Genomic DNA, 14,932 nt, shown 5'->3' on the forward strand with positions numbered 1-14,932 from the left:
ACTGGACTGATCTGCTCAGATTCAACCAAAAACAGGCATGCTGGAAACAAGCTATTCATAAAAGATACAGTTATTGTGAAGTGCCATGGGATCTTAAGCATGTCAAATAACCTTTCCACAGGGATAAATGACAGCTAGATTACTTACTATAAGCTGATATGCAATAGGACAAGGAGTAACGGGTTCAAGCTGAAAGAGGGTGGATTGAGATTGGGTATTATGAAGAAATTCTTCACTGTGAGGGTGGTGAGGCACAGGAAAAGGTTGCCCAGAGAACCTGTGGATGCCCCACCCCTGGCAAGTGTTCAAGGCTAGGCTGGATGGAGCTTTGAGCAACCTGGTGTGGTGGAAGGTGTTCCTGCCCGCGGCAGAGCGGTTGGAACTACATGATTTTCAAGGTCTCTTGCAACCCAAACCGCTCTGCGATCCTGCGTTTCTACATTTTGTCACTACCCAGACGATTCCAGTGTAGGCTTTTATTATGAAGCAGAACGTGCTTCTATTTCCTACACAGACTACAAAACACCCAGGACCAGCAGACACAGCACAGCTTCGAGCACGCCCAGACGGACGCGACGCTGCTCAGGCAGCACCGCCCCCGCCCTGAGGGGGGGCGGAGGCGCGGCCTGTGCCAGAGGGGGCGTGGTTTGTGCCAGAGGCGCGCGGTCACAGCCGCCTCCCCCCTCCCTCCTGCGCATGCGCCCGTGGCCGGAAGCAGGGCGGGGTGGGGCAGCGGCGGCCATGGCAATGGCGGAGAAGTTCGACTCCCTGGAGGAGCACCTGGAGAAGTTCGTGGAGAACATCCGGCAGCTCGGCATCATCGTCAGCGACTTCCAGCCCAGCAGCCAGACGGGGCTCAATCAGAAATTGTGAGGGGCCGTTGCCAGGCCAGGCCGCGGGGCCTTTTCCCCTCCCACCCTCCCCAGCCTCAGGCTCTCCCTGCCTGGGGTGTCGTGTCCCTGGCCTCGCACTCGTGCAGTGTCCCCTCAGTCGGCTAACAACGACCCATTTTTCTACTTAACAGGAATTTCATGGTGACGGGCTTGCAGGATATCGACAAATGCCGGCAGCAGCTTCACGATATCAGCGTGCCTTTGGAAGTCTTTGAGTAAGTCGCACTGCGCCTGGAAGGGGAGCTGCTGCTGTCGGGTGACCCGAGGTAGCGTGTTTTTGCAGCCTGAGTATTTTCCCTGTGGGCTGCTTGTCTCTTAAGCCCGATCCTTCTGAATGCCTCACGAGAACATGAGCAGGCAGAAGAGGGTAAGAGAAGTGATAAATTAGACAAGTGTTTTCACAGAATCACGAGACGGTTTGGATTGGAAGGGACCTTAAAGCTCATCTAGTTCCAGCACCCCCCCCACAGGCAGGGATGCCACCTGCTAGATGAGTTGCTCAGGGCCCCGTCCAACCTGGCCTTTCAGATATTTTTTTTTCTTTTTTTTTTTCTCATGTTGACTTTTACATATGTGAGCAGTAACACAGATTTTGCCAAATCTAGTGATTTCATAACATCACAGAATGGGTTAGGTTGGAAGAGACCTTAAAGAACATCTAGTTCCAACCCCCTTGTCATGGGCAGGGACACCAATTTAGTAAGCAAGCTTTTATTTGGGAAATATACTTTTACAGTGGAATAGAGTCAAGATTTAAAGTTGGAGGTGAAAATAAAGCCAGTACTCAGGTGTTTAGTTTCAGGAGTGGCAGAGAATTAAAACATCAAAAGAAAAATCATAAGTGTAGAGGAAGAGCTACACACGAGAAGTTCATTGATGTAGCTGACAATTTACCGGTGTGTCTTGTAAGTCTAGATGTCGCTGGTCTGCTGTATTCTAGTGTGTTACTGGCTGTACAGGTCTTTTTTGAGTTGGGCTTTCACTCCAGCTGTAAATTTGTGGTGACAATCTTAAATGTTGTTTTCTTTACTCAGTGATGGAATTTCCCTTTGCCAGGCCCTTGTATTGCAAAGCAGAAATACACATAGGTTCGCTGATACAGTTGTGTTGATTTTTACTCTTTACTATAGTATGTGCCTCCTCATCCTTGAATTGCCGGGTGCTGTATTTCTGTTGTGCTTATTACTCACCGTGTCCTAAGCTACTTCATGGTTACTGCCCTTTCAGTTGCTTGGAAAAAGACCATCTTTCTTCATTCATCTATACTTCCTGCCTGTGAGGAGCTGGTAGATACATATTTTTGTTTGCTTTTAATACTTTCTTCAAAGCTGTCCAGGTTTTCTGGAAGCAGAGTTTTAAAGAAGCTGTTTGCTGGCCATAGCCTCGTCCTTCTTGAGCTGTCTTTTGGAAATGGCTGAGTTAAACTGTGGTTTTTTAAATGCACATTTCAGATAGCAGTGGAAAGAAAAAGTAAGGTAAATGATACTGTACATTAGAGAGCATCCTAGTAGGAATTTGATCATTTAGGCAGTATCTTTTCTATTTTCAGATACATCGATCAAGGCCGCAACCCTCAGCTCTACACTAAAGAGTGTCTGGAGCGAGCTTTGGCTAAAAATGAGCAAGTAAAAGGAAAAATTGACACAATGAAGGTAAACTAGAATTAATAAAATTATTGATGCAATAATGTATTTGATAAGTATTTGGTAATTACTTTTCTGTAATTATGTAGGTATTTTTCACTTGTACCTTTATTAAATTCTGTTATTATATGATTTGTATTAGAAATTGTTCTGCATCCATGAATCTTAGTTGATACTAATATAGCCTGTTCAGGAAGGGAAACTTGTAGTTCATCCCACAGTTGGGGATGCAGATGTCACTATGATTTTATTTTGGTTGCAGTTGTATTACCGGTACGGATATTTTATTTAGGGTTTTTTGCAGGTCTGTAATTCTGATGTGTGTAAATTTAGAAATAAGCAAAAGAAAAGGGGTATTTTTCCCCGTCTTGAATGGATCTTAGAGAGTTAAAATGTCAAACATGCACTGTAAGCATGATTTAATCTTTATAAAAGTAATGAAAATGCCAGTGTTTGGGGTTTTCTGAGCTTGTACTTTCATCTAGTGTGAACTTAAGCATTCTTTGATACTGTTTAACTGCTGGAACTACTGCGGAAAAGCACAGAGAAGGGAGCTTAGTGAATTTTGAGAAAGGGCTGTTTGTGTCTCAGGATGTTCTTTGGCTGAACTTAATTAGTGTGGAGTACGACAAATTGTACTGCACAGTGTAGACATATCTCCCTATTCCCTAAGCTTCTCTTTCTTTTGATATGCTCTGTGCTTGTAAATGTTGTGGGAAGAATTATGTATTTCTAAGCCAAGTGTGAGTTTCTTTTTGAAGGTGGAGTGGGTTCCATATCAGATCAAGAGGACATATCCTTTATCAGTTTTTCTTAATAAGGTTAGGCAGATATTGCTGCACCAGAGTTTACTGGAGAAGCCCAGCTTCTTAGTATTTCTTAGGAGAAAACGCTAGTTAGTTTCTGGGAATTTAAGAGCATTTTAGTCTACCTAGTGCATTGCTAGTGGATTTCACTTGAGCATTTTCTGTGGATTTTGTAAGCATAACTTTCTGTGTTTGTGTGGTTTTGAGAGTTTTTTGGGTACTGTTATCTTAGGTCACTGAAATGTGAGGCTGTGTTGTATACAAACATTTCTGTTCATCAGATAACATGAAATCTAAATAAATTGTTCAAATGATGTATATACATTTTCTTCTCTTTCCAGAAATTTAAAAGCCTGTTAATTCAAGAACTGACAAAGGTGTTCCCAGAAGACATGGCAAAGTACAAAGCTATTCGAGGAGAAGATCCTCCTCCCTAAGTTGGCCTTTTATAGCTTTAAAAATATCCCATAAACTGACACCACCTTATAAAAACATTGATTGGAGAGAGGGGGAATCCAGACCCTCATAACAACTGTACTAAAAATGGCAGTGATGGACTGTAAAGGAGCTTAATGATTGTTGATGGTTGTGGTCTGAAGCTGCTTTATCTTTCTGAAGACTTCTACTCAGACACTGTAGTTGAAACTTCCTGTGGTAATCTGCTTTTCTTTCCTGAAAGGTTTTGGAGATTTGTAAATGCCTACAGGTCATCAATACAGAACATTTCCCACAAAGTGCGTTTCCGGAGCAGAAAAACACGTTTTTTTGGCCTCTGAAAACTGTGCCTCAGGATTGTGCACTTGTCTGTTTTTAAGAGAAATACATTTATTACACTCGATTATTTTTCATTTGTAAACTTTGGGGTTTTTTTAATTGCAGTACAAACAGTTGGCTGCTTTTGTCTTGCCAAATTCTGTTGAGCAGGAGCCTGTCAAGGGCTGCAGTTTTCATGTGTCATAATTAGTTGCAGCCAGGAAAACCTTCAGATGTTTTTTGTTCTATGAGCTACAGTGCAGGTGGCTGAGGATAGAGTAAGTGAGCATACCTGGGGACTGTCTCCTCAGCAACTTTAATGTTTTGTACAGTATTTAATGTAAGCTTTTGTTTATTCATATTCTGCAAACACGTTGAATAAAAATTTGAAAAAATCTAAGTCCTGAGTTTTTCTGTTGTATGCTGCTCTTTGGAGTGTGAACTGAAAGCTGTGAAAAAATAGCATATTCCTCAGTTCCACGATTTTAGAAATAAAATGTATATCGAAACTTGGCTGTTAAAATTTTACATCTGAAGGTAATGTCAATTTGGTATTTTGGTTTTGTAGTGAAAAATTCCATCTTAGTACCTTAAGCAGGAGATTTTGGGGATCAGCAGTTGTCACCTGAAGTCCTTCTGGTTAGCTGCAAGGTCATCCGTGGGATCTGTTGATATGTAAGGTGGTCCCAACAACACACTGGGCACCTCACCCAGGGCTCTGGTGTGTGTGCAGAACACTGGGTTTGCAGTGGGAGCAAGAAGAGCTCTTTTAGTTTTGGGCATTTGTGAAGCTGGAACTGTTTGTGGTTACGTTTGTTCTTCCAGATTTACCTTTTTTTTTGCAACAGCAAATTATTACTTTAACTTCTAGTTGCTAAACAGAGTGGTTTTGGGCAGGAGCTCCAAAATAGCACTATATGCATGTGCTCCATAGCAGACCTGTATAGCCTGCTAAAGACCTTAACAGGGATTTAGGTATGTTTTGAGTTGTTGGTGCCATATTTTGCTTACTTGAAGCACCGTCTGTGCTGTTACCTGCCTGAAGCAGAGCCCATCCATGATGCCAAACACCACTGTGCCTGACCAAACTTTGACACAGCAAAAGAAAAACAGAAAACTAGGTGTTCCTTTTAAAACTTATTACTTGGCAGTCTAAATGAATTCAATTGCTGCCTGATACTATCCTGCACACTTCCTTTCTTGTTTGGTCTTTGTTCCACCACTAATCACTTTTTCCTTCACAGTTTTACTGTATGAACTTAAAGCGTGTTTTACTCAGCCTGAATTGCCCTAGGTCCCTAAGGCTGTTGAAGTCAGTCCTGTGACTGGCAGGTGGGATGTATATAGGACACAAGAGGGTAAAGTATTTTTCCAGTGTGTATAATGTGGGAAAAAGCTTGAGAGCAAAACAGTCAACAGCAGGTAGGTGAAACTGTTTACATGGTAGTTCAGAGAGAACATGTAGGGGGCAAGAGGCTTGTGGATGCTGGTCTGGATACTGGAGTATTCTGGCTCCTAGCACTGACAGCAGTTTGTGTGTCAGATTTGGTGGAGTAGGACACTTAAAAACTAGAGCTTCCAAGAAGTCTTGTTTTTATCTCTTAGATTCATAGAATCACAGAATGGTTTGCACTGGATCTAAAAGATCATCTAGTTCCAATCCCCCTGCCATGGGGGAGTTGGTCAAAGCTCTCTCCAACCTGGCCTTGAACACTTCCAGGGATGGGGCATCCATAGCTTCTCAGGAAAACCTGTGCCAGTGCCTCACCACACTGACAGTGAAGAATTTCTTCCTAATATCTAATCTAAACCCACCATCTTTCAGTTTGAAGCCATCACCTTTGTCCTGCCATCAGCCTGGAGTCAGAGAGCCATGGAGGCGCAAGCATTTCCTCAGCCCTGAGGCCCTGAAAATGTGTGAAATGTCTGCTCTGTAAGTGTATAGTTTGTTATTGTTGTCATTAGTTAATAAATTAAGTACCCAACTCTGGCCACAGTGAAGATGGTTACCCCCATAACACTGGCACCTGTGCTTGCTGAAGGGAGGAAGGTCCAAAGCTTCCCCAGCTCAGAGAGATGATTTACAGCCAGCGCATGGAACACACACTTTCCCTGGATACCTAGGTCGTCGTGGTAAACATGGTGATTGGGATAGTTAGTGGAGGTGGAGAATTAGGGAATAACATTCCTTAAAGGACACCTAATCATGAGATCCCAGCAGCCTGTGTTTTGTGAGGAGTCTGTGTAAGAAAACATTTTTTTTTGGCTTGAGGGATACATATGTCAAGAATATAAATAAATAAATAACCCCAGAAAAAAACCTCTGCTAAATCATCAGGTTTCACGTTCTGCTCGGCTTCAGTTCCAGCTTTTTGACACTTTCTTATCCTATCATTTTGTCCTTGCTTCACTTACTGTTTCTGGGCTAGCCATGCAAAATATTGCTATTGCTGCAACTGTCCATATTTAGCATAATACAGAAGAGAAGTAACTATTGTAATTCATGTATATTTTAGAGAAGAAAAGGTAGCCAGAATAAGTGCCTTTGAGTTTATAGTGTAGAATGAAAATTGCTAGAAACAACCATGTCTTCTATCTCCAGTTGCATATGGAACAGAAAAATCCAACCTAATTTTTCTCTAGTGTGTTAATTGGTTCTCTGAAAAGGAGCATATGTATGAATCACCCTGATGTATGCTCTGGTTAGATGATAACCTTCAAGACATTTGTTAAAGGAGACTTCCATCCCTCCTCTTTTCCACTCTGCTACCTGGATTGCATGGTTGGAAGTGAGCTGGAATTTTATTTAAAGGTAACATCAAAATAACATCAGCCAGGCAACAAATAGCCTAAAATAATTAAAGGGCAACGCAAATCTATCTCAAAGGAAAGTAGAAAACCATTCAGGTTTCAAATGTGTCCTTGAATTTTTAGTAAGATTTTGGAAATAACTGGGAATATGTAACAACAGGTAATTACTTATATCCTTATTACATAAAATTAGGAGATACTAGATAATGCTGCTGGGTACACAGATCTTTAGGATGGAGCGTGTGCCCCTATGCTCCATTTAGAATAAACAAAGTCAATATAAAATTCTTTTGCTCAGACATGGAAAGAAACAGATCAAGAAGGTGCAAAGGATTTTACTGCAACCTGTTAAGCCTCAGCATCCTCTCTGTCCCTTTTCCTACTGGAAGGAGAAGTAGTTGGGTGCCCAGCCTTCCCCTGTCCTTGAAACCTCTTTTTGCTCTTTTATGCCTAAACCTTCTCATGAAGAAAACCTAATGCAGAGCTGTGAAGTCTGACAAGAATAGACGTACCTGTTTCAGGAGTTGGATGCTGCAGCTGCTCAGCTGTTGGTATATCTAACCTCTTTGGGTTTTTTTTCATGCAGATCAAGGCACTGTCGTTAGCCAGTTGTCAGCATAAGATGAAGCACCAGTGTGCCTGAGGCAATCTGTTACTCTTACACCATTCAGAAGAGAGTTTCTTAACTCTCTAGTCATTCTAGGCAGAGCAGTTTGGGTTTCCCTGATTGACCTTTCTAATTTAGTTGGATGAACTGCTAAGTGCTGGGAATGGTTTGATGATTTCACAAATATTTGATATTGTGATGTTTTTATAAATTGCTTTCTTCAATGAGTGCAGTTCCCAAGTAATTGAAAGTGCTTATGATTCCAGTAGTTACCCCAGGTACTCTATAATTTCATCTCTGACTCTCCTCCGATCATAGAAATAGAGCAGATAAACCCTACAGTCCACTTATTTTTTCCCTAAATGATTTTGAGATTTTAATCAGATCAGAAACTGCTAACTGAACTTGCTGGTTTACTGAAACCTCTCTAAATCAATGTATTCAAAAGGTGAATTATATAAATAAAGCCTTAAAAAATGTGTAAGAAGTGTTCCAAATAGCTTAACAGCGAGTTCATAATGGAGAAATATCCTTGCCAAGAATATTTCAGGATACTCATGTTTCAACACAAAGTAATTTCTTACTCTACTATGATTAATAGCAGCAGTGTTTCTGGGCAGGTGCCAGATGTCCTCCAGCTCTGCAAAGCAGAGAGCCAAGGTGACACGAATGTCTGCCCTGCTCTGTGCTTGCTGCAGGTATTTCAATTACTTCCATATGGTGAAGATCCTCTTGTATATTTTCTTAATTAAAATAATGGAGGAGCACACATTACAGGATACTTCTGTAACAGCTCTTGTTAATTCAAATCAGGAATCTGTATTTTCTGTATTGTGATATATTTCATACTGAGTGCTAGGTTGTATTTAGTCTCAACAACATGTAATGCAGACAGTGAAAAAGAAACATCTTTCTGCACAGTATGATAATTTTTAAAACAATTCCTTCTCTTCTTCTGAAAAAAAAGTCCCCTTAATGTGCTAGGAAATGGCACTTAAAATTTCCATTCCTAAAGTGCTGACCTGAATCTACTTCACTTGCTGTTGGCAATTTGGTCATTACGTTAAACAAATTTATCCAAATATTCCTTGAAAGAAGACAAGGCTACTTTTTTATATATTTTGGGAAAAGGTTATTCAAAACTAGTGTTAAGCTTTGTTATTTAACAAGTCACTTGGGTCATATTTATATAATTTCTGCTGCAAAAAATAGCATTTAATCTTCATGTTAATTGTTGACATTCATAAACTTTTATTTGGAATGCTGCTAAGGATTCAAAATTCCTGGGATGATATAAATGTAATGATATATACCAAGCCACTTCTCTACCATCATGGAAATTTTCAGTCCTAGTCAGTAAACAAAGGGAAGTTTATAATTGTCTGTTACCAAAATCACTGGTAGGTGCCATTTTTGTAGGGAAAATATTTTACCCTTAGGCACCTTAGAAATGCACTGCTGAAGTAAGAGATTATCCTTTGAATATATGAGAAATTCCATCCTCCAGCTTATTGTTTGTTTCAAAGTATTACTTCTTTTTCCATAATAGTCTGTTATCTATTATTTTATTACATTTGACCTATACTGTTTTGAAAGATTCTCTTATATGGTCAAAACCCAAGACCAAAGTTTTAGCAGATAAAAATGGCTATAAATAGATCTCTAATCAAACAGTAGATGTCACTCAGTCTAAGACTATTTAATATAATTTCCAGTCATCACATATTAGGTTACAATACTTACATGAATAATTGAATACGCATCTGGTACTCAATAAAACAAAAGATGGATTCAGTGATACAGCCAATCTTATTTAAGAGAAGTATGTTTAAAAAAATCAACAACATTTCTTCTTTTAACAATCTTAAGCATAAATTGTAGGACAGCTGCTTTATTGCTTTTTACTCAACCTGGGAATTTTTCCTCTTACACAACACAATGCAGAAGACGCAGAGCTTCATAGATGCACTTTTTCCTTGGGCAGACTTTCTGCTTTTATGTAAGTGGACTTCCTGAGGCTGTCCCATGTACGTGTAACCTCTGTGATCTCTAGAAGTTGCAGAGCATTAAGATTTCAAGAAAAATCTGACTTGCTGCTCAGCAACGATGGTCTATTTAGATCATGTGGAAGGGAAAGAACCATTAGGAGTCCATGTTGGAACTCACTGAGGAAGCCATTAGTAAAACTCCTTTCTCTCATTTTTTTTTCTCCAAAATTCATCATAGACTCAGTTACAAAGCTTGCCATGGAAATATTGCTGTTGCTGTTACCTTTATCATTATTTAAGGAACGCAAACAACCTGATAGACGTGTGAAGAGAGGATTCACAGGCAGAGAAAATTATGCCTCAACAGTGTAGCAGTACATAGGTGACTGTCTGGTACACTTCCCTAGTCTCTGATTAATGATGTGTAGATGTGGCACTTAGGTGCATGGTCTAGTGGTGGACTTGGCAGTGCTGGGTTAATGGTTGGGCTCGATGATCTTGAGGGTCTTTTGTAACCTTAACAATTTTATGATTCAATGACATCCTCATCCTGTCATCCTGATGTATATTACCTTTGAGCTTTATAAGTCTCCATGGAATTTTTTTCTCCTCCGTGAATTTGTTGGGCTGCCCTCTGAACCCCTTTAAACTGTAACATCTATATTCTCATAGTGAGGAATTCCACAGTCCATATTTGCATTATGTGAAGAAGTTTCTTCCATTTGTTTTGAATCAGCCATCCACTAATTTAATTCTTAGTACTTGCATTAGAAGATACATGGAGGAGGCATCTCCTCTCCTGTTCACTTCACTTGTGGTTGTATAGAATACTGCAATATTCCCTTCCCAATAATCTTTTTTTCCAGGCTGCAGGCTAATCACTATTCCTCATACGGAAGCCTTTTAGTACTTTAGGTCATACTTGCCACTCTTTTCTGAACTGTTGCCAGTCTTCATTTCTGTCTTTTTAAAACCTGAGTGCTCTAAGATTCATTACAAGGAATGTTGTTGAAAGCCATCAGGGAATCCAAACAGAGTTCATCTATGCATCACTGCTTCCCAAAACTCACACATGCTTTTAGGGAGCTCCAACAGCTTTCCCTGTATCTATGTAAAGCCTTCCCTGCACCAAAAGCTGTGTTAGCTTTTCCCTAATACATACTTTTCCTGATATATAATCTTGCTTTTACTGTTCCTGGGTGATTGAAGTGTTCTTCTTTATAATTTCAGGATTACAAAAGTAGTTGGGCAAGTCAGATTCTTGGTCTACAAAGATATCTGCACAGACTTTATTTATCCAGAACCATGCCATCTAAGGAAAAGACAGTATGCACAGCTTTTCAGCAAACAATTGCATAAAGTATATGTCAGTTTATGTTTATATATAAAATCCTCCAGTATTTTTTCAGAGGATTTGTCAACTTTGATGGAATATTTTGAAATCCTCTTTTCTAAATGATGGCAAAGGACAAGGACCTTAGCAACATGTGCATTTGCTGCATCAGGTACATGTGCTTTTTAAGAGTAAATATTCAACTGAAACTTATAGAGACGTCCTCCTTTGCACAGAATAAAATCAGATTGCTTTAAGTTCTCTTATATATAAAATTAAATTTACTTTCAAAACAGCTTAGTAGACTGAGTTTTAATATTGTAACATGTTAACTCACCCCTGTACACCATCTGGGAAATAGAACAAACGCATTTTGAAAATATAGAAAAAGGAATTTTTATCTCACAGCTTTGACATTTCTTATCTTCTTATCTGCACTCTTCAGCTGGTCAAGTAAACACAGATGCATTTAAAAGAACATGTGAAAGTTCAAACTGTCATAGCCTGCGGTTGTACAATCATTTAAATAACCACGGATACATGTTAGCAATAATAAATAAATACATATAAAAATGGTATTTAAATGTACAGATATGGAGTCATCCAGCTCTACACAACCAGGAATTGTGCATTTTTCAGGTTCTGATGAATTGACCACCATACCACACTGTACATACCATAACCTACTGACATTTTCTCATATAAGAATCTAGGAACCTTTTTTTGAACTATAATTTTGTATTCTCTAGTAACTTATATTTTTCTAAGTGAATATATGTACTTTGTGCAGTAGTATTGAATGTTCTTCAGAAAGTTGTGGCCATATTGTAGCTCCTTGAGCTGTAACAGCTGCTTTATTTACTCAGTGCTTTAACAATTTCATACAGATTAAAGCCACAGCACAAGAGAGCTATTAAAAATTGAAGGGAATTATAACAATTTTGCTGGCCTGTTTTCTGCAAGTGATCTTATAAACTGCAGAGCTAGAAAACTGCAGAACGCTTTCCATACGATCTTGTCCAGTTGTCAGTAGAATAAGAAGGGGTTGAAGCGGGTCCCAATAATCAAATACATGGTTAATGGGATATGTACTCCCATCGAAGAAGGCATCCTCAAGATTCATCAATAATTATAAATTGCTGCAAATTATTGAAGCTAGTTTATCTCCTGGGCATAGCAACAGAAAAAGTATTGCAGAGGCAGCAGTATTTTGGGAGATGTGATGATGAGACATAAAGGCTACTCTGGTCCATTTTTATAGTAGTTGTCTTTGCAACAGTTCTGAGGTAGCCCCAGTAAGGGTGGGATGAAAGATTTAGATTTGCCTGAGGAATTGACAATATTCTCCCATTCTTCCATTGGTCTGAATTGGCTCTGTTCACTGGAATAAAAATCTTGTTTAATTTTGCGGCTTTTGGAACCTAGGGACCTGAGGGCAGGCATTGATTTACTGCCTCTTTCACGTTTAGGTGCACTGAACAACAAACTGTTGCTAATTTGAAAGGACGTGTCTTAAAGGAAGATGCTGCTCCGTTGCTGCAGAGACAATATGCAAAATTGACTGGATTTTTTTATACAGTTGAAGCTCTTATACAACAGCAACCTTTAATATTATTGCAACTATGTTAAAATTGCAAAACCAATGACTCTAAATGTTACATACAAAGAATTTGAAAGAAGATAAAGAAGCTTAAAAAAATGCTTATGTATAAAGGTAGAAGAGACAAGATCATATTACCAGCCCTCCTACATTCCTGAGAAATTCTTAATATTGGAGACCGTAAATTTTCACTCGGGCATTCTTTGACTAAGTTATAAAAGTTGAGCTATGCCAGTTAAAATATTTCACTAAAAGCCAGGCAAAGTCCAAGCGTATGTCTTAGACAGGATGGTTCTGATGTGCAGTAAACCTTGTGACCCCCAAATTTATGAGCAAGCTCTAACAGTTATGTGCCTGATCAATGTTATCAAAGTGATGATTCACTGTATCCCTTGTTTTTCTCTCTGTGAGTACCTGATCCATGTTGCTCAAGGCAGGCAGGAACCAAGCCAAAATTGTAAGAGAATAGGTCTTGTAATGGCATGCTGGGAATAGCCTGTGAGGGACAGAGATCCATCCTGATGTCCTTCACAGCATCCTGGGTAAACAAGATCATAGAATTGTTTTGGTTGGAAAAGACATCTAAGACCATAACCCAGCACTGCCAAGTCCACCACTAAACCATGTCCATAAGTGCCACATCTATACATCTTTTAAATACCCCTAGGGCTGCAAATATTCAGCAGCAAAGTTGTCTCCTTGCAGAGGTGCACAGGTAAAGCTGAGGTGCATTGTGCAGACACATTGGGCGATACATTACCTGGGGGGCCCTGTAGTGCTCTTACAGTCCTGTCTGCAGCTCCATGTCCCCACAACATCCATACCCTCTATCAGGAATCGGCCCTGGTGTGGTCTGAGTCTACCATATAAACACCTTGCATGGTTTTTTTAAGACTGAAAGTCTCCTTGGTGCTCATTTATGTGAAGCAGGGCTTCAAAACTGAATCCTACTGTGTAAATAAACTACTGGCAGACTGTCATCAAGAAAATAATAGGAGTGAGGCTGAGGCGTCTCCAAAGAGCAGTGCAAATACTAATTTTCACAATGTTCCTCTGGCAAGTGTAGTTCAAGTTGCAGAATTATGACTTGAATGAGAACCATAAACACAGGCTACAGGCAGAGAAGATGTAGGAACCAAGCTCCAGCTGCCTCCAGACCTGTTCCTCAGGTAGACTAGAAGTGCTTTACATGTGCAGTACAGATAATCAGAAAATGTGCCAACCTTAAACTGAAAGAGTGCTGAACTAATCAATATGACAAAATAGTTTGAAGCAGCATTAGCTTGCAAAGCTGCTCAAATCTTTTTTTTTTTTTTTCAGACTGTGTTAAAATTAATTTTAATGCATTTTAGCAAGTGTGACAAAAGAATTGTGAGGGGAGAAGTCCGTTAATACAGGTCACTCGCCAGATCCAGACTGAATGGTTTTACTGCCTGGATCATAAAAACAACTTTTGCCTATTTAGCAAGATGCCCCAGGAACCAATTTTCTGGAGCCATTGCAATTGCTCACCATGAAAATTGCAGGTTGTGTTCAAGAAAGGGTAAAAACCAGCAGAACCTTTGTGCATTTGCTCCACTTTCTGCCTAGCAGCTTTGGCTGCAGCTTTCTGAGCATCGTATCTCATTTACAAGGTGACCCAGAACACAAAACCTCGTAATTAGCCTGAAAACCCAACCTGCTTTCTATCCCTGCCTGCCAGCCCCCTCGCCTTCTGCTGCCCTTGGTTGCGATGGCAGCACTCTCCCAACAAAGGGGGGGTCTCATGCAGAAGGAGAACAACAGAGCCAAGATGCTTAGAGCTTTTTCACGTGGCCGGATAAATACTTATGATGCAACTGTGTGCTTAAGAGCTGCTTTTTAAATTAAGTTCTAGGGCTATTGTTCACCCTCAAATAACACCTAGAAGAAACCTTTCCTTATTAAAAAGTAAACAAATTCCCAGATAGACTGCAAATGTGAAATCAGCTTCCTTCCCCAAACAGCAGTTGGGAACTGCCAAGTGAGGAGGTTGCTGTACAAAGAACGATGAATCAGGTGCTTGACCAGTGTAAATCAGTCTGTTGAGATCTGTAGAACCTCTCCAGTTTTCACTAGGTGACAATTATCATTTGGCACGTTGCATTCATGGTACAATCAAAAGCAGAATCATTCTAACTGATGAGTATTATGCAGTGGTCTATGTACTCCTTTTAAGTATGTGGTACAGATTTCTTAAATGATACAAAATCACAAAAGGTCATAAATGAATGCTTACATCTGCAAGTGTATTAAGTGACTGATCTTTTGAATAATTTCTCCTCTTATCCTGTGTGGCTTTCTGTATGGCATCTCTTTTCATGTCACTGAATTTTTTTGTTTCCCCTGAGGTGTTAAACAACCAAAATGGCTGAACACGCTTTGCCACTTATTCCAGCGCAACAAACTGGAAATTGTAAATTATTTTAACATGTCATTAAAAAAAATAAAAAGTATTCTGGGATGATTTCAACAGCGTT

General features: G+C 39.8%; 1 protein-coding gene across 1 annotated transcript; it reads left to right on the forward strand.

Annotated features, from left to right (window-relative positions):
* Positions 1 to 359: 359 nt before the first annotated feature.
* On the forward strand, positions 360 to 4,495 carry MED10 (mediator complex subunit 10). Its single transcript, XM_027743258.2, has 4 exons — positions 360 to 869; positions 1,025 to 1,108; positions 2,443 to 2,545; positions 3,684 to 4,495. Exons 1-4 carry the CDS (start codon positions 697 to 699, stop codon positions 3,777 to 3,779), a joined length of 456 nt encoding a protein of 151 aa, XP_027599059.1. The 5' UTR covers positions 360 to 696; the 3' UTR covers positions 3,780 to 4,495.
* The last annotated feature ends 10,437 nt before the right edge of the window (positions 4,496 to 14,932 follow it).

This window comes from Pipra filicauda, unplaced genomic scaffold, assembly GCF_003945595.2.
Source record: "Pipra filicauda isolate LSUMZ 115617 unplaced genomic scaffold, ASM394559v2 scaffold514_size685291_pilon, whole genome shotgun sequence".
Taxonomy (NCBI): domain Eukaryota; kingdom Metazoa; phylum Chordata; class Aves; order Passeriformes; family Pipridae; genus Pipra; species Pipra filicauda.

Coding starts and splice junctions, on each gene's coding strand:
- MED10 (XM_027743258.2), top strand. CDS start 697: ATGCGCCCGTGGCCGGAAGCAGGGCGGGGTGGGGCAGCGGCGGCCATG. Junction 870..1,024: donor ACGGGGCTCAATCAGAAATT/GTGAGGGGCCGT, acceptor TCTACTTAACAG/GAATTTCATGGTGACGGGCT. Junction 2,546..3,683: donor GAAAAATTGACACAATGAAG/GTAAACTAGAAT, acceptor TTCTCTTTCCAG/AAATTTAAAAGCCTGTTAAT.